Source organism: Camelina sativa, chromosome 6 (genome assembly GCF_030686135.1).
Source record: "Camelina sativa cultivar CO46 ecotype springtype chromosome 6, ASM3068613v1".
Lineage (NCBI taxonomy): Eukaryota > Viridiplantae > Streptophyta > Magnoliopsida > Brassicales > Brassicaceae > Camelina > Camelina sativa.
Window position 1 is genome coordinate 7,183,411 of NC_141885.1, and position 24,173 is coordinate 7,207,583.

At 33.7% G+C, this 24,173-nt stretch overlaps 2 protein-coding genes and 1 non-coding gene across 3 annotated transcripts; 2 read left to right on the forward strand and 1 right to left on the reverse strand.

Moving 5' to 3' along the window:
- Positions 1 to 10,867: 10,867 nt before the first annotated feature.
- Positions 10,868 to 13,304, forward strand: LOC104790600 (WAT1-related protein At3g30340). The gene is made up of 6 exons (XM_010516378.2): positions 10,868 to 11,134; positions 11,423 to 11,485; positions 11,552 to 11,668; positions 11,740 to 12,142; positions 12,408 to 12,559; positions 12,987 to 13,304. Exons 1-6 carry the CDS (start codon positions 10,947 to 10,949, stop codon positions 13,156 to 13,158), a joined length of 1,095 nt encoding a protein of 364 aa, XP_010514680.2. The 5' UTR covers positions 10,868 to 10,946; the 3' UTR covers positions 13,159 to 13,304.
- Positions 13,305 to 13,370: 66 nt separating this feature from the next.
- On the forward strand, positions 13,371 to 13,443 carry TRNAK-CUU (transfer RNA lysine (anticodon CUU)). Its single transcript has one exon. It is a non-coding gene; the product is annotated as a tRNA-Lys (tRNA).
- A 3,102-nt stretch (positions 13,444 to 16,545) lies between these two features.
- LOC104790601 (protein GOLVEN 3-like) lies at positions 16,546 to 18,130 on the reverse strand. Its single transcript, XM_010516379.3, has 5 exons — positions 17,877 to 18,130; positions 17,662 to 17,729; positions 17,418 to 17,577; positions 17,040 to 17,086; positions 16,546 to 16,946 (listed from the first exon to the last, which is right to left on the reverse strand). Exons 1-5 carry the CDS (start codon positions 17,962 to 17,964, stop codon positions 16,755 to 16,757), a joined length of 555 nt encoding a protein of 184 aa, XP_010514681.1. The 5' UTR covers positions 17,965 to 18,130; the 3' UTR covers positions 16,546 to 16,754.
- Between the last annotated feature and the right edge of the window lie 6,043 nt (positions 18,131 to 24,173).

The window sequence follows — 24,173 nt, forward strand, 5'->3', positions numbered from 1 at the left end:
CTGTCATGAGCAAAGAAAAATAGAAACAAAAGCTTCAGGCCTAAGAAAGGGAGGTTGGAGCCGGTGCTAAGTAAACCACCACGATCCGGCCTCATATCTACATTTTTTAACGGTGGCTGGAACTTGAGAGAGAAAAAAAAACTAGGTCTAATTTTTTTTTATCATGTTTATGTTTGTTTTATATATTTACGTTTTTTAACCTGAAAATAATTTATAATGGCACATGTAATAAAAGATTATAAAAGTGGTTATAAGTCTTTTTCCCAACGAATGTGTGCTACTCTAGTAAGCGAAACAAAAAAGGAAATACTCTAGTAATAAACCACAAAAAATTGGGCAAGGCGTTGTTGGTTTATATAATAATTGGGCAGATACCAAATCAAAAGAACATAACATCTACCGGGAAATGGGATTTTTTTTGCTGAGGACCTGAAATAGCGGCTGGAACATATCATTGAAAGATTTAGTTTACAGACATTCATATAGAGATGAAATTATGTCAAATTACAAAGCATAGTTTTATGGTGAGAAAATAATGTTTATTCCGTGGATAGTATTAGTGGATATATAGAAGAGGATAGAAGAATTTAGATTGGAAGAAGAGGATGTAGGTACGGTGGAAATAGTTCATAATGTATATAAGAAAAATATGTAAGCATTTCTAAAACCTAAAAATTAGAGTAAAAGATACATTTGTTATTCAGGCTTATTATTCATTTGATTGTCTTTGGAAGAAATTGATGTTTAATTGATTACTAAAGAGATTAATATTATGGAAATGATCTTAATCGTTCTATTATTAGAAGAGGAGTACGTTTTTAACATGTCCAAAATTATCCAAGTATTTACACAAATTGCCACTCAATCTTACAAAAACGAAAACGTTTCTAGAAATTGAGAAGGGTACAATCGTCAGGAAAAATGAAAATTTGATTACCCGACCAGTTTCATAGAAGAAGACCTGTGTGTTTGACCGAATCCGTTTTAAAAACACGCGGATCCTGTAACTTTTATTTTTCTTTCTAAATAATAAATTTAATTTGACCTTCTTTTCTCTCCCTTGTCAATCGTCGCCGCCTAGAAGAAGAAGAAGAAGATGTCTTTCATGGTCAATCGACTAAGCTTGGGCTCTGAAGCTGATGAGTAGAAATTGGATTTGGATTTCAAGGAAGAGAAGTTGGCTTCTGGAGATCATGTAAGTTGGTGTGTGAATGTGTTGTGTATATGACTGCAGTTTTAGAATGATGCAAATAAGGATTATGTAAGTAAAAATGAGAACCGGTCCAACAATTAGACCTGCAGAAGAAACAGTACAATGTTGAAACCAAGATCCAAGTGTTGTACGATGTTGGAATCAAGTCAGAAATTACTTGGTTTCCCCGTGGTCGTGTTCCATTCTGTCGTTGTAAAACGACCAATTGCATTGTTTGATGTTTAGCTTAGAAGCGCTATGGTTTTATTTGTGTTTTTTTACATTTGAAATAGGTTATTGGCTTTGGGGAATACCTCAAACAAGTCTATGTCTCTTACGAGAAACATAAATATGAAACCATGGTACATTAATCCATATCCTAATCGACTAAAAATCTAAACTTGAGTGTATAAAATGTAATCAGATTTATGTGTGTTTGCATTTTTGCAGTAAAATTCACAGAGAAGAGCGGAGATTACTTGAGAAAAAGCAGCAAACTAAACAGGAGATGGAGAGAATACAGTCTTTGTGGTTTGGATGTGCATTAAATTAATGGATTTTCAGTCTCTTTAGTTTTCTTTGTCTCTCTCTCTTTTTGCTTTGCAGATGGAGTGTGAACCATTATTCTTTATTCGGGACTTTGAATCAAATCCTGACATGGATTAGAAGCCACCAATATCGCTATGTGAGTGCCTTGAGAAGGTAAAATCTTTTATTGTGGCTTTTCCTTTGATGATGACTCTATTTTCTCTCTTTGTTGATCACTTATGAAGCAATTTGAAAGAGATTGTTAATCACCACAGTTGTCATGATGAATAAATCCTAAGAAACAGAATGAGAATAGAATTGTTACAACAATTTCTTGAAGATACATTATTAATGTTATAGACCCAAAGAATAAATAAGATTCTCCAACTCTTGAGACAAGTTCGAGTCTATGGGTTATCACTTATACATAAATTTTGTGTTTGTGTAGATGAGTGTGTTGACAGATTATCACTCTTACTGCTACTTGCTAGGTTCTTATTAATCAAGGTACCGTTTTCCCCTTTTTATCTCGTTTGTCATTATTTTGAATTTGATACCTAATTTGGATTTAATATTACTTGCTAGGATTCATGTGCTATACTGGTAAGGATGAGAGACGAAGAATCTCTCTACAACGCACTGTCACTTCAGTATAATCAAACTTTTTAGCTACATTTTTATGTTGGTAGTTGTATCAAAACATTAAACATCTATATTAAGTGTACTCTTAATTTACAAAATCATAAGTTTATATATCTTTAAAACGCTTTCTCAAATTGTTGTATTCTAATCACATTTTCAATATATGAGTAATAAATATTTAATACACAAAAATTCACAAAACAATAAAAAATAAAATTATCTAACATATAATATATATGAAATATATAATCATACCAAAAATGAAAGCAAATCAGGTCAGAATATTCATATAAATAAATAAATAAATAAATAAATATATATATATATATATATATATATATATATATAAAAATTGAATAAACTAAATAAAATACTTATCTATTCTATTATATTAATAAAGCGGATATGTTAGGTTGTATAATTCGGCGGTAATGGATCAAATAACAAAACCGATAATAAAAAATCAGGTACTCGATAATGGACTTTAAAGTCATTGTTACCCTTATTTTTGAAACGGTTCAAATACGAATAACCATTATTTGATGTAAACTACTACATCTACAAATCATCTTACTATATCAATCTAAATTAACATATTTATTTTCCAGTGCACCGCGGATTAAAACTTATATTATATTAATAAGCTTATATATTACATCTGACATGCACAAACAATATATATATATATATATATGTATATTTATTAGTTTTTTATACATAGAAATTTTACTTCATTTGTAACCCAATTTATAAAATTTAATTATGCTTCGTCCCGTGGTGTACCGCGGGTTCAAATCTAGTAATACTATTAAAAGAGGAGTACAAAATTAAGAATGTCCAAAATTATGGTTTTATTTACTTCAATTGTCATTCAATTTATGCATTTAGAAAACACTAATTAAAATTAAAAAGGACAATTAGGAAATAAATCAGAAATTGAATTCAATTTGATACAAATAGTATAGGGTCCGCGTGTTTTTGTTTGGGTAAATGGGTTAAATAGTTGAACCCAACTGTTTAAACGTGTGATAACGGGTTAGTTAGTATATATGGTAACTATAATATTTTGTGAAATCTTAACACATGCACAAATCTAAATAATCCAAATAATAGTAAGCATTTAATGTTGTAAATCCACAAAGCTAAATGTAATGCTACACATATGCTGCAATAATTTCGGATTTTCTTTTGAGTTCTATTAGAGAGTTTAGATATATGAAGAATTCAAATTTAACATATTAAATCTTAATTACTTAACATCAGTAGAAAACAAAAATCTAGATCAAATTATATATATATATATATATATATATATATTAAGATTTAAGTAAATGTATAGTTGCATTCTTTTTTTTTTGTCAACAACATAAATGATTCAACTGTTAAACTGATGTAAGTAAGATTTTCCTTTTAGTTGCATTCATATATAAAACATTTTAAAAATACATCTGTTAAACTTTAAAACTATGATTGTCGGTTAAAATTTGAACGGATTAGAGTTTACATAATTTCACAATATTGTAGATCATGTGATTTAGCGGGTTAGATTTTACGTAAATATGATTATAAGATAAATTTACATACATATAATTATTAAAGAATTATTGTGCAAAATTTTCAATACAAAAAAAAACAAAATCACTAATCTAGACTAATAAAAAATAGCACAATAGAAAACAATACTATTTTGATAGGTAATAAAGTTTTAAATTTATTTATGATAAATTTGATGACACGGAAAATCAAATATGATAATATAAATTGAAAATATGAAAAAACTAAAATATACTAAAAATATAATTTACAAAAAAAAATATTCCGCGGTATAACCTAGTTAGTATTGATTGTTTAATGTCATTGCTTGTTACAAGTCGTAGGAGGCTCAATCACCCATCTATTTATCGCTCCCAATCAATTATCTTAATCTGGGGATTCAGAATCCTTTAATTATTGTCTATTACTTGCTTGTATTTGCTTTGTTTAATCTTACTAGGCTCTCGTCTTTTGCCTTCATTGCCAGTCACGGTTTATTGACTTTCTTGTATCAGTCACAAACCAATATTTTTGAATTCTACATTTTATTAGTATTCTATGATTATGCAAATAGAAGCACTAGTATAAACTATAAAGTATATCTCTCTTTTTACGAGGATAAAACAATCATTTGGTAAGTTTGTGTTCAAAATTAGATAAACTAAAAGCCTTAAAAAGCTATGTAACATCTTGTAGATGATTTGGTTTTAAAATAAATTTGATCTAAAACATTGAAAGTTAGAATATTTATGATATGAGCCAAAGCAATAGACTTCAAATTTATATCGTAGCCTTTGTAAACGTAGGAGACAAGAAACATATTCAGCAAAGCTTATCTTTAACCCAACTCTCTTTAACCCAACTCTCTTTAACCCAACTCTTTCTTTAAAAATTAGGTTAAATGTTGGAGCTTAATTTCTCATTAGCATAAAAACTTATAATTTATATAGGCCAAAATTACAACTTAGGTTTTAACCTAAACACCCAATCTAATGTATTAATTAAATAAATAATTAAACTAAAATAATAAAAACTCAAAACACCTAAAACATCAACTCTTTTCACGTAACATCAAACCCTAACCTTAGTCACTTATCATTTTAGAAAGCATGGATGTATGTATTAGTTCAAATCAATGTAAAAATGTATAACTTAAAATATTTAAAACTTGTGTTGATTAATGAACTTCAACTCCTTGTAATTATAGTGCAGACCAAACTGTGCAGACCAAGCTGGGAAGGAAATGTTTCTGGAGCCTTTCACCTTCAAATAAGGGCTCCTCCTCGATGTGGAAGCAAATGCTCTAATTACGCCCCACAGCAAAAACATTCCTCTCATGCAGTCTAGGTGATGGAAAGTCCTGCTCCTTCTGGTCTGATAAATGGACCCCGTTTGGGGATCTGATCACTTTCCTGGGATCTGACGAACATCAAAGAATTGGTATCCCTTTGGACTCCACTGTGGCACAAGCTCATTCCGGGATCGGAAGGATGATAAGAGGTGCTCGTAATGATAATATGGAGCTCCTCCTAACCCATCTCACTGAAACAACTCTCTCCGAGAATGTCAAGGACATTTTCATGTGGGCAAAACCAAATGGGGATCCCCAAGACCGATTTGGTTTCTCCTACACTTGGAACATGTGCAGAATGTCGACTCAACAAGTAAATTGGCATAAACAGGTCTGGTTCACAGGTTCTATCCCCAAATACTCATTCATCATGTGGCTTTGTTGTCTAGATCGAATGCCTACTCTATCTAGACTGAGAAACTGGGGAATAGTAGAAGATGATACATGTCATCTTTGTGAAATGTATTTTGAGACCAAGGACCATCTTTTCCTGAGATGTCCATACAGTTTCGACTTGTGGCGATGGTGCCTTGGTAGATTACGGATGCCTTTTATAGGATTCAACACTTGGAGCGCTTCCTCCTTTGGCTCAAGACTCCTTCAACTGAGGAGAAGATGAACCCCTTAAAGCTAATCGCAGCTCAAGCGGTGGTCTACTCAATATGGCATGAGAGAAACGCACGCATATTTACTGGTATCCGTACCCCGGCAGAAGGACTCTTCGCTCAGCTCGATCGTCGCATCAGAAACACCTGCACTGCAAGACATTGTATCCCAAAGCTTCAGGACATGCTTCTGCTGTGGTTTCGGACCTCCACCATCGCCCCACCAGCCACCACCTAGTTAACACTTTATTTCACCACTTGTATTGCTCTAGTATAGTTCTAGTTTTGTTCTATTATCGGGTTTGTTCACCCCGGCTTTCTACCTGTTTCTGCAGGAACCATTCGATCTATGTAACGGATAAACTACTAAGTCTTATAATACCAGAAATTTTAAGAACTGTCTCAGCCACAAGTGGTGATCCCAACAGTTAAGAACTCTCAAAATTCCATAAAACTCAAAATCAAATGTTGATATGTTATTCTCAGCTGCCATAAGCTTCTCCCCGAGATAAGCATAAGAACGTTTCCTTGAACAAGAACATGATTTGATTAAAATCTGAAACCACCAAAACATGTGTTTCACACAGTTTCTGATTCACCACTTCGAACCCCTTTTTTGTAGCCATACTCCACTCAAGCACCTCCATCTCCAAATACTCAGTTCTTGGAACCATGATAGTGTTTAACTTCTGCACAAAACGTCCAAACAAAGAATAAATGCCATGAAAGCTCTTCTCATCATATGGTGTAGTTGGAACTGGCCAACTCTTTATTGCTTCCATTGCTTTCACCTACTGAAATTTCATCACCATAAATGCCAGATCCCTCATAGACCTCCCTTAGGTGATAATCCTCCATGTTTTTGTCATACACCAAAATGTATAAATGTATTTCATGATTGTGTAGACCTCCCTTAGGTGATAATCCTCCAGCAAAGTTGTGTAGTTCATGATTCATCAACCTCTTCAAAGAACTTGGTGTATTAGTCTATTAGACAAACTAAATGTCGTCACAAACCATTGATCAAACAACTCACTCCTGGTCTTGAATGTTGCCTTCCACTCAGCCAGTAATTGCATGAATTCTCCATGATCCTTCTTTTGTTACATCCAAAAAAGAAGAACCGGATCACCACAGTTTGATAAAATCTCCACCACAAAGTGGTAAAGAAACCGGTTGAGCTAGCAACACCACACTTGGATAAAACTGCCTCCACCAAGTGTCGCTTGAAATTCACCACCAATGGCTCTCCCAAAACCAAAGGACAAAGGAATATATCTAAACATACCCAATAGGTCAGAAAGACACTTCTTTTCTTAAACTCATTTTCTGTTTTTATTTATTAGATATGAGCTTCACTATATAGAGGAAATACAACCAAAAGCAATAAAAACTAATCTACATGCATATATAATCTTTACACTTTCCAAAACAGTCTTTAGTATACATGTAAGAGAGATTAAAATATTATGACGCAAATAACTCTTAGAAGTCTCTTCTTTTGGGTTTGGTGATAGTAAATAATCAAGAAGCTTCAGCCCATTAAATCCTCCTTTAAGAGATGTTTCAGCTCATGTTTTAAGTAGTAGAAACACACTTTGACATCCAGCCCGATATAAAACTCCATTGCTTGTGTTGCTTCTTCTTTTTGTATAAATCTAAAACATAAGCACATTTTCATACCACAGATTATATGATACTTGGACATCTTTAGCTCCATTTGATGTTGTTCAACCTTGTTTAACCCTTTTAACCGCACTTGATCACATTCTTTCCAGCCTTTACTTTACCAACTATTGAATCAAGTGTTAGAACATCGGCTCCCACATCAGTTATTCCAAACATTCACAAATTAGATAAAACCAAACCAATAGTATATCAAAGTATAAGTTATATAAATGCTATACCAAATAGTTATATTTATAAATTTAACCTTGCACATACATCTGGATCCGAATCTACTAATAATTTGGAAAAAAAACACATACATAAACTTTATGTTATTTATTTAAAAGACATACTAAATTTAAATTACTTATAGTCATCTATTACATTATTTTTGTAATTATCTACGTTATATGTAGTTATGTACTGCAGTTTGTTTTTGTTTTCTTTTCGGTCAGAAGCAGTGAATATTTCTTTATATATATATATATATATATATATATATATATGATTGTATCAATGAATTATGACAAATTTTCATCTCAATTTGATATCTAGTGTCAATGGCGGCTTTGCGGGGTCCCCGATATAATATATATATAGCAATTCTAGTTTTTGTTTCTTCTCGATTCTATTTTTGGCGGTATTTGTTTATACAATTTATTTAGTTAGTTTTTCTCAAAACGTTTTGGACAGTGCATATTTGGTCAAAATAAAATAAAATCATGAAACGATGGTTATAGAATATTATGACATATCACGTTCTAAAACTTTTTCTAGGAAAAAAAAACTAAAACAATATGGAATATAAAAATATTTTAAAAGATGAAAATTGGATATATTTAAGTGGACACAAATCCAACCCCTAAGAGTGCACAAAAGTGTATATACTTTATGTCCTCTTAGTTCTTAACTATTAAATTAGAACAAGCATTCACATGTTTAAAAATGTGATATGAATAAGGGAAAAGCGGATAACCACCCTGTTTTGACCGGTTGATATGCTTCCATAACTTTTTTCTAATAACAACAGGTAGGGTTGATGATGTTGGGATTTGGATTCAGAAACGTCTCATACATAGGAATTTAACAATTTTTAAAGTAATTGGGGTTCACGAAATGTGGTGTAGAGGGTGTCAGACTGTCAGTGGCAATTGTTACGAGTGCAAAAACAGAAATGGATTAACAAATTGTAAACTTTACTCATAATTTGCTAGATTTTTTTTTTTTTTTAATTAGCAACTATAACATGTTTTAAATTTAAATTTGGGTAACTCATATATCACGAGATGCAAGCACCTAGCTAGAATTTATAACCAACTAGAAGAAAAATTTATAATTTTTGGAAACTTCTATTTGAAAAAGAAAAAATGTGTGACGACAAAGAGTTTATCTAATTCTGGTTAACGTTTCTAATACGATACGATTGTCGTTTGTCAACTTTGTTATGTTCCAAGTAATTAAGATGATTTTGGTTTCCTAATTAGTAGAGTAACCCATTTGAACAACAAAAATAAAATAGCCTTGTTCTTTTGCTAAACGTTGCGGCTGTGGCAGCTGCAGATTGAAACGACATGTCAAGCGGAGTAGCAGAAATGTTAAACGACATCGTGGACTTGAAAATTACAGATCTAAATCAATCATAGATGACATCCGTATGATATACTTGTTTCCTAACTCAACTGTGACACATACAATGAACTCGAGAATGCTGATATACTTTGGTTACTAAATCTAAACCCTAAAACAAATTGGCGATTCCAAGGGAAGAAATCAAAAATCTTTTGCCAAATTAATCGACAACGATAGTGAGTAATTATACGCACGACGACTGAAAGAATCGATTAATCCATTTACTAATGCTAATTCTCTGTTCTAAAAAAAACTAGAGATGTATAAACTAGTTGAGCAATATCAATAGGATATAACCGCATAGGATGTGACCAGTTGTGTGGAGAAAGTGCTTTACTTACTTCCATCGGATGTCTCAGTCATGAGCATAATTTACGTCAACTTGCCCAAAAGACAATTACTTCTTTTTAATAACACTCATAAAAAAAAAAGTTTATAAGCATTTGTCTAAAAATAAATTTGGGTGATCCTCTTCAGCATCAGACTATAACCTGGTCTAATCAGGGATCTGATTCAATTTGCATTGCAAAGCTTTGTAAATACCAGACAACACAACCATCCAACAACATAAACAATCTACATGCAAATAATTCTTGTTTCTAGCGGAATTTGAATCCTGAGAAGCGAGCTTAAGCCACGTCCCAGGTCCAAAAAAATCTAGGCCACAAAAGTAGTCGTTTGTATAGTTTTCCACAAATAATTGGGATACTACTAATTTTTCATGTCAAGCTAAGGAACGTAAAGGAACCGAATAAATATTAAACAAATGAAAGATACTTAGAGCTACGCATTAAGCATCCCATTTTGCGACAGGATTTGACGCATTATTCTTACCTCCGTTTAAAAATTTGAAAACTCTTGTCAAAATCTTTATTTATAATATACTACATGATATGTATAAATATTTCATGAAGAAACAAAGTATAGATGCTTCTTATTGTCTGCTCAGATCTCTACTTTTTCATAGAGAATCTTGTGTATAATATGGTTCTTTTTCAGCCAAACACGCCAGCTTTCAAAATAGAATTTACGTCCTTCACGTTGCTGACTACTATCCCATCTTGAATTGTGTTAAACAAATTACGGCCTTCACTTGACCTCTAGAGAAAGTGAAACGAACAAAATCAATCAAATAAAAAACGTGCGTGTTGATGGAATGATATATACACTTCTTATTAGATATTTGTTATTACTTGGATTCTGTGACAACTATATTTTGGAGTTAATTAGGTAAATATGGCCAGGGAGAAGATTAGGATTAAGTAACAAGCATATTTTGATTAAATAGATATGCTAAAATTAGTGTGTAAATTAAACATGACTCTAAACAATATTAAAAAGCATGTCTTTCACTTGCGGGGTACAGATTAAGGAAAAATAAGATCAAGCTTAGCTTTCTAAAACTAATTATTATATTACCTGTTAATCTACTTGTTCACGTAGCTCTGCTCTAATGCTATTAATGAGTATAAATATATTTACTTTTAGATTGATGATCTGATTAATGTCAGTGTATGATGTCACTTTGCAAATTGCAATGATGCAAGCTTTCCATTAATTATTTCTCTCTCTATCTTTATGGTCATGAATAGTGTAATCAACAATGGACAAAAAAAGCCAAGTTCAAAGCACAATACGTTTAGTTAAAAGATAAATGGGATAATGATACGATTCTGAGCATTACTTGAGTCACAATATATATAGTCACACCCTCGTCAAATCTTTATTACTTACCAACTTCTGAAAACTACATAAAGACAAGTGCATAGATATACAAATACACACAAACTACATAATTATGGTGAAGTTTGATACAAAACTATGGAAAGCTGTGTTTATTATGTCGATAATTAACATTGGGCTAAGCGGTGTAAACGTTATGTTCAAGAAGATGATTGATCAAGGGATTAACCGTATGGTTGCGACCACTTACCGACTTGCCGCAGGAACTCTGTTCTTGATACCATTTGCGATTTTCATGGAAAGGTATGTGTGTATATGTATATGTATCTAGTCACTTTTCTTCTTGGTTTTAAAAGTTTCAAGTTATCCAATCTTTTTTTTTTTGTTTTGGTTTTCTTGATTAGTTATAATCTTTGAATTTGTTCATTTTGGTTTAAATATATACTCTTAACAAGATAAGTGGCTGTCTTGTTTATGCGAATTTCTAGTTGACTGTTGTTTTCAATCTTTTTCTTAGTCAACATATACACTCGTATTCCATTTGAAAGAGTTCCAAGAATTTATATTTTTTTTTTCTCATTTTCGTTGTAGACATAACAGGCCAAAACTCACTGGTAGGATCTTGTGCTCACTCTTCTTTAGCGCTCTTCTGGGGTAAGTTCATTTTAATACTGTTCACTGATAAGTTTATTTTGAACTTGATCACTCACAAATTTGCAGGACAAGTTTGGTGCAATACTTCTTTCTTATTGGACTTGAGTATACATCTTCTACTTTTTCCTTAGCGTTTAGCAACATGGTTCCTTCAGTCACCTTTGCGTTGGCTCTCGTCTTTAGGTAATCATATCAATCAAACACATTTGAATTCTTCAATTTCGCTCAAAATATGTTGTAAACTATATGATTAGGCAAGAGACGCTGAACATCAAGAGCAATGTAGGAAGAGCCAAAGTGTTAGGCACAATGATATGCATTTGTGGAGCTTTGGTGCTTACGCTTTATAAAGGAACCGCTTTAACTCGAGAGCACAGTACTCATATGCAAACACAAACGAGAACTGATTCAACCGGTGCAATGACACAGAAGTGGGCAATGGGTTCGATCATGCTAGTTATATCGGTCATAATATGGTCATCTTGGTTCATTGTTCAAGCTAAAATAAGCCGGGTTTATCCGTGCCAATACACTAGCACCACGATCCTCTCTTTCTTTGGTGTGATCCAATCTGGTTTGTTGAGTTTGATCTCGGAGAGGAGCATGTCTATGTGGGTCGTTAAAGACAGGTTCCAAGTTTTAGCTTTACTTTATTCGGTGAGTAATCCAATTTACTATTTAACTATAACCTACCAAATATCTTCTATTTATACGACGTTGACATATAAGATTTTTTTTTTTTTTTTTTTTTTAAGTAATCAGATGTTTTTACAAGGGCTAAAAGACAAAGGGAAACAAAAAATTTTATGTTCTAGATTATTTTTCCAATAACTTGAGTCAACTTGTCTTCATGTCCATATCTATGCTTCTTCTATCTTCTGTTTTCCGGTTAAAATATTTTCTGAATCCACCACCGGTATAGGGTATCGTTGGATCGGGACTGTGCTACGTGGGAATGTCGTGGTGTCTCAGGCAACGAGGTCCGGTTTTCACGTCCAGCTTCATACCTTTGATCCAAGTCTTTGCTGCCATTTTCAGCTTCTCTTTTCTTCATGAGCAAATTTACTGTGGAAGGTAACCTAATATTTCGTTACAAAAATCAATTTTAAATTACATCGAACGCATCATAGTACAAATAATATTGCACAATATATATTTAAATAGCAATTGATTAGTATGCCTATATTAAAGACCCTTTCATCTTCGTGACTTCTATAATATTTACGTAGCTTTTGAGCGTGGAAATGAAGTTTAACGCTTTATAAACCAAATTGATGCATCATATTGCATAATACAAATTTAAAAATTATTATCTTCATAGAAAATCATTGAGACTTATATAGCTTTGATCGATGTATATATAGATTATAATAGAACGAATTAAATAGGAATCTAGAAATGATTATATGTATTTCTTTCAACCTAACAAGTTGTTATTTTATGGTTCTTTTTGACTTTTATTTTACTAATAATTTCTGACAAATGAACTATGTAAATGAAGTGTGATAGGATCAGTGGTCATCATCGTGGGACTTTATATACTTTTATGGGGCAAAAGCAAGGATAAGTCTGCGCCGATTACCAAACAAGAACCATCAAATCTCGATCTTGAAGGTTGTGGGACAGCACCAAAGGAACTCAATAGTGCTGCCCATCCAGTCTCTGCTAAATAATTACTTCAACATATATTTAACTGTTTCGCATATTTCTAATCCAACTGAGTAAATGTCTATTAGAACATCATATTAAAGAAATTACACAATAAATTAAATGTTATTCTTATTCAAAAATAAAAATACGAAGTTCAGATTTGGAGACTCTTAATTTAGTTTCATAATCATAAGCAATGGCGTCAAGATGCATAATCAAAAAAGAATAACATATTGCCCGTCTAGCTCAGTTGGTAGAGCGCAAGGCTCTTAACCTTGTAGTCGTGGGTTCGAGGCCCACGGTGGGCGTTTTTTTACTTTTAAAATATATTTTTTTTCATATTAGGAATTTAGAATATTCAAGATCGGTTACAACAACTACTGTATATTGTATTTCCTCTCTCTTTGTTGAAATCATATACAGTAAAACCTCTATAAATTAATACTCTATTAATTAATAATCACTATAACTTAATAAATTTTGCTGTCCCAAGTCGGGCCAGTGTAAAAATTAACAATATTCGATAAGATAATAATTTTTTTGAAATCTCAATGTAAAATATGGTCCCAATAATATCATAATTTAATAATCATGTAAATATATATATATATATATATATATACTGATATAATAGTGTATGTTTCTCCTAAAACTCATTTCTTTAGAACATTTGTAATGTTGTATTTTCAAACTATAATAATATCTCTAAAATATTTTATAACATGTCATAAAAATAATTAAATTTTAAAGTTTTAATTTTTAGATATGCATCATTTACAATTTGATAATTAGACAGATTATTAAAATATGAGAATTAATATTATTATTATTCATAAATTTGAATTTATGTATGTCATATGTATAAGTCAATTTGTTTATAGTATTTGTAATTTATTGTCAATAATGCTTTATAAATATTACAAGTTCAATTCCTAAACCATAAAATTTATAACATCCGAAAGTTTAATCTTATTTTGCTATAATTGTTCCAATTCATAATTTAAAAAAAATAAACAATTAAAAATATATCTATAAATTAATATCACTATAAATTAATAAAATGTCTTGGTCCCAACATTATTAATTTATAGAGGTTTTACTGTATTCTCTTCTTATAGGAATTTAAAATTCCGAATTTTAATATAAAAAAACCAGTACAAAAAACTAAATTCAAAGCAAGGTCAAAATATAGCTAAAGGTAAATATTAATGACTTTAGGATATTAAAGCCAACCCCAAAAAAGCAAAGAGATAATTATTATTTTTTTTTTTTTAAATAATGTTAAATTATATTCAAAAGAAAACAATAACTTGGTACAACGTGTGCAGCAGTTTATAGAGAGTTAGAAAATGTGGTTAAGCACTAAACAATTCTTCAAAAAAAGATCATAACTGCCGAGTATGTAACCATACTTGAAACGCCTGTGTCATATCGCCGATCACCGGAGAGGCCAATGGCGAGAAGCTGATCACGAACTTGTCTCTCTATCCAGTCGATGATGCATGCTGCAGTGTGAGAAGTCTCACCATGACGACGCCCATTATGCTCGCGCCATAACATGCAGACAACAACTTGGAAAACATACCGTAGAAGGAAGCCATCAACCCTATGGAGCTGTGGGTTAGAGAGAGTGTCGAGTAATGATGACCAAACCGTTGTGTAGTGGGCTCCAAGAAGACCCTTTGACAGCGCGGACCACACTTCAGAAGCAAAAGGGCAACTAAAGAACATATGATCTCTAGTCTCCATTGCAGAGTGGCATAAAATGCAGGTCCCCGCAAGCCACCCGTTCCAAAACGCCATTCGTAAACCTGTCGGTAGGCGATCCAAGGCTGCCAACCAGACACAGAAAGAGAACTTTGGAGTAGCATGAGCAAACCAAACTCCATGATGCCAGGATACTGTGTTAGAAGTCGTTCGTACATGATTCCATGTATCTCGAGTGGAGAATTTCTGGTGGAAAACGTCATTCTTACCTCGCCATAATAATTTGTCAGGTCTTGTCTGTCGTTGCTGCCATTGAGAATAAAAAGCATCCTCCATTGCAGTTAACTGCTCTGATCTGTGCCGCCGTCGACGATGATGAGTCCAAGCATCCGAGAGTGTACTTTGTCGACTGATGCCCAGATCAATAACACCTCTGTCACCAACAATGTCAATAAAAGGACCCAAATCTGACCAGTTATCGAACCAAAAAGAAGAGTGAGTTCCATCCCTAACCTCAACTTTACAAAACGTTATGGCCAGTGGTCGATATTTGAGAAGCTTTTTCCATATCCAGGAGCCCAAACTCGATGTGCTCTGAACTGACCAGAAGGATGCTTGCCGTAAAAGATTCATAGTAGACCATGCCACCCACAAGGAGGTACCATGGGATATTAAACGCCAGATTAGCCGCAACAACACACAAGATTTGCTTCCTTTAAAGAACGTAAACCAAGTCCTCCCTCTGCTTTAGGCGTACAAACAACCTCCCATGATACCTTTGCCTTTCGAGCATTCATTTCTGTCCCAGATCAAAGGAAAGCAGAGCATAAAGATTCAATATCAGCGATACACGCACTCGGTAGTTGGAACGCCCCCATCCAAAAACTAAAAACACTCCACAACACAGAGGATATCAGATTAAATCGACCAGCGTAGGATAAAGAACGAGCAGTCCAAGAGCCTAGACGTTTTCGAATCTGCTCCAATAAAGGAGTGCAATACATCACTGTTAGCCGTTTGGTGATGAGGGGGAGGCCAAGGTAGCGGACTGGTAAGGAGCCCACTGCAAACGGAAGTTGCACCCCAGGAGGATAAGCAACATCACCAGCCAAGTAGATAGTTGACTTCGCCAAACTTATAGTGAGCCCTGAAATCTTAGCAAACTGATCAAACACCGCCAACACGCCCTCAATAGATCGCAGCTTACCATCCGATAGAACCAGAAGATCATCAGCAAAGCTTAAATGAGTGAGACCTAAGTTCTGACACCGCGGATGATAGCCAAACAAACGCTCTCCCGCTGCCCTGTCCAAAAGTTTGGAGAGTACATCCATACACATGACAAACAGATACGGGGATAGAGCACAACCTTGACGCAGGCCCCGCGAGCTCCGAAGAAACCCGCAAGCTCACCGTTAACCTGAACTGAGAAAGAGGCCATTGACACACAAAGCATAATCCAGTGAATAAATAGTGGCGGGAAGTGCATGGCAGAGAAAATCTTGGACAGAAAAGACCATTGTATTGAGTCTAAGGCCTTGGAGATGTCGATTTTCATCGCACAACGACCAGAGATTGAGGACTTATGATAATCTTTGACAAGTTCAGTAGCCAGCAGAACATTTTTAATCAAAAGTCGGTCTTGAACAAAAGCAGACTGGTTACTCGAAAATGAACTTTGGTAAGAGCCTGTTAAGACGATTAGCAATGATCTTTGAAATTACCTTATAGATTATGTTGCAGCAGGAGATTGGACAATAATTATTACTTTGATCACAACACAAAGATATATATGTCCCTATACATAGAAACAAAACTGGGACGACCAACAAAATCGTTTACCTATCCACCAAAGTTTATCATCATACTTTATCCGTAACTCAATTTCTTTGTTCAACTGATCCACAATTATTTAGATCAAGCGAGGAGTTTGATTATTGATTGGAGGCTTGCGTCGAGGCTTACTATGGATCGGATAATCATTGCGTAACAATCGAGCCAGTTTCTTCATATTCTTGGCTGAAGTAGATGGTTCAAGTCTTGAAAGGCTATTATCGATGGTGAGATAGTTGACTATGGTCATCATCTTTTGACAGGATTTATGCTGTAAATAAAGTTATATATGAAACGATAAATACTATAGGGATAACAAGGAGACTAAATCTATGAGTCTTTAAAGATGGATTACAAGACAAACCTTGGTGGTGTCAATATCTGCCAATACATTGGTCTGCTTGTGCTCTCCTGCAGTAAAGCCAAAACATATCTAAAATAAAGACATGTTCACTACTTTAACCAATCACTTCAGAATAAAAATAAAGTTTTTTTTATAAAGGATGAAGGAAGTGTGTTTTTGTACAAACAGCTAAAAATGATTACTGAAGCTTAAGAATAAAACTAATTAATAAAGAGATTATACAAATGCTACAATATTACAAATTATAAATTGTTTGCTGTGACTATAAGTTATGCCTAGGAGGATGGTGTGCTGGTCCATGATAATCATCATAGAAAGCTACAAATGGACTAGAAGATTTTTTCTTCTTGGGTTTCCATTTAAATAAAGAACTCTTACTTCTTTTGTGAAACCCTAATTTACACCCAACCGTCAAATGCTCTGATGAAGCTGACATCTTGAAACTCCAATTATCATTGTTCATTGCCGTCACTTGCTTCTTCTCGGCTCTCGCTGTTCTCCCCGACCTTAGTTTCCTCGGTGCAACGTCGTATGAAACCTATTATATGGTGTATAAAGTTATATAATGGATTTCATAAAAATAAAAAAATTGAGAAAGATTCATTGAAAATAAATGTATTACTTGAGGGTGCAGTGTCGATGAATCTTGATCTCCACGATAGTCAACACTCTTGTGACTAGGTTCTCCGCCTATGAATCAAGTTTTAAAGATATTACTTTAAACAAAACTTATTAGTACCAATTTTGTTAAGCTAATCATCAGCCGAAGAAAAAAATGTGCAAGAAAAAGTAAGGCATCGAAAAAAAGAAAAATTAGGGATCTCTATGTAAAGGCACCTTCATGAGCATAGACTAGGACATGTTCCTCTTCTACGGATTGAATAATCAAAAGGAAAGCTAGTACTATGGTTGTGAATCGCATCATGATATTATCAAGGACAGATTCTTCCAAGTTCTCTCTCTCTTTTTGTTTTTGAATAAGAGATACGTATGAGGGTCAAAAGGCCCAAATATTGATCAATTTCTTATTCTGGTCTCATCAAGATGTAAAGAGCAAAGACCCGAGTCAAAAGGGCACGGTTTTTGTCGTCTAGTAATAACAAAAAGAATATTAGTACTTCTAGGTGCATCTTTATTATCAATGTGATATATATATATATGTATATAATGTCTCCTTGTAAAAAATAAACGATGGCCTTCTGACACAATAACGCAAAGATCATCACATAAATATTAGCCAAAAGGTGAGAAAATCCCTTCAAGCATAAGGGAAAGTACAAATTTAGGACTCCATAAGTGCTATGTTAAAGAGATTCTTAATTAATAGAATTGATTCAAATAAATAACGAAATACAAGTTAAATATTTAACGTTTAATCAGTAAAGTGATAGGAAATTAAACTATTTTCCAAAGTATAGAGGTCGTCGGTTCGAGAGACGGTCTTTAACAGAAAACCATATAAAATATTCTGGTTCCTGGTTTAAGGGGATGTACGGGTCTTCTTAGTAATTCAAAAAAAAAAAAAATTAAACCATATTTTGAAATTTTATTACTATAATTGTTTTTTTCAATTTTGATAGTATATCTGCACTTTAAGTAGAAATACAAAATCATACTACTTATAAAAAAAAAAAAAAAGTGAAATTCTGTTGATTATAAAACAGATGAAATATCATGATGACGAAAACAAAAACAAAAATTGTGAAAAAAGGCACGAGGAAGTGCATCAAACAAAGTGCAGAGGTTGGGAACATGTAAATGTGAAAGAAAAATAAAAAAGCATGTAAATGTGTCTTTGCATGGATTTACTAAAAAGTTACGGAGGCTTTACCGATAAGCTATAACTAAACTAATCAAATCCTTTGATTAAAAAAAAATTTAGAATCCTATATTTATTTTTGGAAACTTGAACTAGCGACGTGTTGTCTGAGCTGGTCCCTCTTTACCTATTATTCTAATACATTGCTTTTAACCGAGTCTCCGGAACCGGAACCAATCCCTAGCTAAAATCTTTTGTGGCACACATCTCGTTTAGAACAGGAGAGTGAATTTAAGTGATTACTAATCGAACCTTTCGGTTATAGGTTATTGATTTAAGTGATTACTAATTAATTCGAGATGTTTTAACAATGTTACAATGTTAATAATAACCTTAAAAAATTAATGGACTTTTGATAACATCGTGAGATAGTTTTTTTTTTATAATTCGTCTTTTGTATATATTGAATGATTAAACCAATTCCAGAAAATTATGTTTTGCGCAATGAGTAGAATATAAAATTGCACTGAACTAATAAAAATAGATGAAAATATATGGTGGTTTGTACTATTGTTCTTACAAGCATTATTGTTTAAATCTAATAGCGTTGATATAGTATAATTGGCCTAACTCTAATGCATGAAATCTTTAATTTTCTTTACTTACATATTGTTCAATTGGTCGTTTGCCCAGAAAAATAATTCAGTTTGCCATTTTGATTTCATTTCTTTATGCTCTCGAATCAAAACTACACAAGAATATTAATCTGCACTTCTTCAGGTGATGTGTGAAGCGAATATATTGGCCATGGCTTTACGTCCCTACCACTATTTTTGTTGATTTAGAAGTCCAACCAACCTAATGCAATGGTAAATACGTTTACAAGCTCAAGTATCAATGAATCTAGAGTTTGACAAGCGAAACTAAGAGTTCTCTGTTTTTCTCGAGTATCAATGGATCAAGAGAAAGAAGAATTTAAAAACTTAAAGTGGAAAAATCTTCTCTGTTTCTAATTCAAAAACAACTGAGTTCTAACCTTACAAAGATTGAGAGTATTTATACTAAAAACTGAAAAAAAATCCTTCTAAACGACTAACGAGACTTGCCGATCAAGTAGTAACTTAATCCGACATAACTGAAAGAAACAAAGCCCAAAAATATTAGAAGAAAACAAAACTGAAACAAAGCATAATAAATATTAGAAGTAGTATAGCGTACACGAGAGCCCGAAATCTTTTCACTAAAAAAAGCTAAAGGGTGATTTGATTGACTTAAAGACTGCTCCAATTCCAGCCTTGGAGGCGTCACAATGAATCTCAAAGGCAACATCAAAGTTTGGAAGAATAAGCATCAGAACTGTAGCAAACTTCTCCTTGATAGCGTGAAACGCATCTTCAGCAGCAGCCATCCAACAAAACGAGGTGGATTTAATGCAATCGGTAATTTGTGCCATTATACTACTAAAATGAGGCACAAAGCGAGGGTAGAAGGAAGTCAAACCGTGGAAACTGTGCACTTCCATCATTGTACGAGGAGAAGGCCAAGATTCTATAGCCGAAATCTTGTCCGAAAACACTTTTAAGCCATACGTAGAGATGATGTAACCCAAAAAGAGGTCTTGCTCTACGCCAAAGACACATTTCTTTGTAGAGCAAACAATTGTTCTTTTCGTAAGACAAGTAACGCATCTCGAAGGTGCACCAAATGCTCAGCCAAAGAGGACCTAAAGATGAGTATATCATCAAAATAAATTACCACACAACGTCCAATAAATGGTCGAAGAGCCTGATTCATAAATCGCATAAAAGTACTTGGAGCATTTGACAAACCATAAGGCATCACTAGCCATTCAAACAGTCCTTCTCATGTTTTGAAAGTCGTCTTCCATTCATCACCGGGATGAATTGGAATTTGATGATAATCACTTCGAAGATCCAATTTAGTAAAAATAGAGGCTGAACCGATATAGTCTAAAAGATCATCAAGGCGTGGAATAGAATATTTGTACCGTACAGTAATTTTGTTAATGTCTCTACTATCAACACACATACGCCAAAACCCGTCCTTTTTGGGAATAAGTAATGTTGGAACTGCACAAAAACTTAAACTCTCACGCACATAGCCTTTTGCTAGGAGATCCTCCACTTGTATTCACAACTCATCATCTTCTTTGTGACTCATATGATAATGTGGATGTTTTTGCAGCACCACATTTGAAGCAAAATCAATACAATGTTGAATGTCACGTAAAGGCGGCAACCCATCTAGTAATTCTGAAGGAAAACCATCTTGAAATTCAGTTAGCAACTCTTGGAAAGCATATGGAACTTAAGAGACTGACGACGTCGTTGACGATTGTAACAGAACAAAATAAACAAAATCTACACACTCGTCAAGAACCTGTAACTTTGACAACAACAACACGGGTTTTGACTTATCAACTTCCTTGCTCGTGACAAGTGGATCTCTTGCTACTTGAGATGGTAGCAAAGTAATGTGTTTCCCTTCATAAGAAAAAATGTGAGTATTCGCAAAACCATCATGCACAATACGATGATCATACTGCCAAGGCTGGGCCAAATGTAGATGACAAGCATCCATAGGTAATAACATCATAACATACCAAATCCTTATAATTAAGACCCATCGAGAAAGGAACTCAACAACGTCTTGAAATTCTGATATCTGTCTTAGAATTCAACCATGTTATATTTTACGGAGAAGGATGCGACTCGGTAAACAACGCAAGCTTTGTGACTGCTTCCTCGGAGATAACATTTGTGCAGCTTCCCAAATCAATGATCATACCACCAAATTTTCCTCATATTCTACAAGTTGACTGAAAAATATTAGTATGAAGCCAAGGTTCTTCAACTACATGTGGGCGAAGGTAATTTCTTCGCAGCATCAACAAAGGACCAGTATCACCACTGACCTGTTATGTTTCTTGAACATCTTTATCATCATAATAATCATCATAGATAGGTTCTTCAGCGGCTAAGAGACCGCATCGTTGCAAGTTGGGGCAGGAAGATTGGTGATGTCCATATTCTCCACAGTTGAAGCACTTAAACGATGTAGACCGTTGTTGTCCCAAAGTCGTGTTTCTTGAAGAATCAGTCAGTTTCATTGGTTCTGAGGATTTGAGAAGCCCTATATTAGATTGTGGGCTTCCAACTTAAAACCAATTGACGATTAGTGGAGAGGCCCATATCTTATACACATCGCTTAAGATCCTACTCAACTTCCAATGTGGGATATTGTATCCCTAATACACCCCCTCGAGATGATGGATCTTATAGGGGATCAATCTTGGTATGTTTGGGCATAAAAAGGCTTTACCCATCAACCTCTATAACTTTTCCCAAGAAGCTACATGCTTTTTACCCGCTCTAGCGTGTGATTCTTTTTTTTGTTGCCACCACACAGAAGCTCCTCCTCTGAAACATGTTGCAACAAGAGGCACTCGCATCGCGTCAAGAACATCTTTGAATTCCAACGACTCTTCTATTGTGCTTATCCACTCTAAAAACTCCTCTGGTTTCAGTCCATCGGTGAATTCCTGGAAGTCAAGCTTAAAACCCGACTCCCATATATGAGTATCAACTCATGGAGCAGCAATAATATCTTGCCTTTGCTGGTCACCACGTTGTTGGCGTTCCCCCAAGTGTGCAAAAGTGTTGGTAGCAAAGGCTTCATCGTCATCTTCTTCATCAAAGATTTGTTCTTCACAATGAGGTAACACACGAGCTGGGTTATGTGCTTCAGCGATGGCGCGCGTTGCTGTTTCAATAGATGTACGCATAATATTTGTCATAGCTTGTTGAAACTCATCTAGCATTGCTCGAAACGAATCGTTATGGTCATTTAGCTGCTGTTGAAGGCTCTTTTTAGGAGGCATGATTTAGGATATGTTTGTGTCTGATACCAACTAATGCAGTGGTAAATACGTTTGCAAGCTTAAGTATCAATGGATCTAGAGTTTGACAAGCATAGCTAAGAGTTCTCTGTTTTTCTCGAGTATCAATGGATCAAGAGAAAGGAGAATTGAAAGACTTAAGGTAGAGGAAGCTTTTATTTTTCTTATTCAAAAACAACCAGAGTTCTAACCTTACAAGATTAGATATCAACAAATCAAAAAGAGAAAGTATCATCACCGTAACGACTGGGTATATTATAGGGTCGGTCGAAGATTAATAGGGGGTTCTAATTAAACAAATTTGGAATATTTCATGTAACAAATTTTAATTATTATTGCTAAAAATAAACTCAAATGCGTTTCTTTTGCGAAAATGCATATATTATAAAGACCACGACGAATGATAAGTAATAAAATTTTGAGAACATATCATTCCAATTTTAAAAATTATTATTGGGGGAAAATTTTGAAATTCATACAGCTGAAGAAAGACAAATTAGGAAGTTAATTCGAACTTGGGTCCTAAACGCTGCATATGAAGATCATATGCTTTTGGATTTATCGTTTGAAAAGGTACATTTTTCAAGAAGTGATTATTTTTTTCCTTCTTCCTAAGCTCATTAAACGACATGTTAAATTACATTATATCATTATTATGATATGGTATACATGTATATCATTCATGTAGTTATTATACTTTCATTGTTCTTTGTTTTTTTCTTTATATATTTATAATTATTTTCTGATTTAAACATCGAAATATTTTTTTTTTTCAAGAATATTATCAATACATGCTATACTCTTTAAAAAAGCATCTTTGAAAATTCACAAAACCGAAAAATTGTGCCACTACTAAGCTTGCTCTACGATCCATCATCATACTTACATCGAAATGTACAACATCTAACCTTTGAAAAAGATGAAGTTTGTTTGTCTTCCAAAAATCAAAACATTCATTAAAAAGTTTAGAACTTAATTCCAGTAATTTTGAATGAACATTTCCACTTCTAATAATCTGTCCGATATTTTTGAAAAGTTCATATCAATCAGTATAACTAATAATATTTCTAATAGATTTCCGATGGTTTTGCTCATGTCTTACTTTTTCTGTAAGGTCACCTTCCTATTCAACTGGTACATGAACAGTCGCATAGATGATCTATCTTTCATTTGACAAAAAAAAATGATGATCTATCTTTCTATCTTAATAGAACATTCATTCATTCTAGAATGTATAAGATGAACTACGAATGCCAACAAAAAAAAAGTCTATTTTTGTAACGCCCGCATACCAAAACTTAGCGTTTTGGGGCTGGGTGTCGATCGACACTCATGGCGGTGTTGGTCGACACCACTTATTTCTTGTTCGACCAGATTGATTTAATTATCGATTTGGACCGGTTAGGTTTAGGAAAAACCATTGAACCGAGATATTTAAGTGGGAAAACGACCTAGC

What these genes read in the sequence shown, in the direction of transcription:
- LOC104790600 (XM_010516378.2), top strand. Translation starts at nt 10,947, where the DNA reads ATGGTGAAGTTTGATACAAAACTATGGAAAGCTGTGTTTATTATGTCG. An exon ending in TTTGCGATTTTCATGGAAAG is followed by an intron (nt 11,135 to 11,422) that starts GTATGTGTGTAT and finishes TTTTCGTTGTAG; the next exon opens with ACATAACAGGCCAAAACTCA. An exon ending in GAGCAAATTTACTGTGGAAG is followed by an intron (nt 12,560 to 12,986) that starts GTAACCTAATAT and finishes ATGTAAATGAAG; the next exon opens with TGTGATAGGATCAGTGGTCA.
- LOC104790601 (XM_010516379.3), bottom strand. Translation starts at nt 17,964, where the DNA reads ATGATGCGATTCACAACCATAGTACTAGCTTTCCTTTTGATTATTCAA. An exon ending in CCTAGTCTATGCTCATGAAG is followed by an intron (nt 17,730 to 17,876) that starts GTGCCTTTACAT and finishes CTTGATTCATAG; the next exon opens with GCGGAGAACCTAGTCACAAG. An exon ending in CATCGACACTGCACCCTCAA is followed by an intron (nt 17,578 to 17,661) that starts GTAATACATTTA and finishes ACCATATAATAG; the next exon opens with GTTTCATACGACGTTGCACC.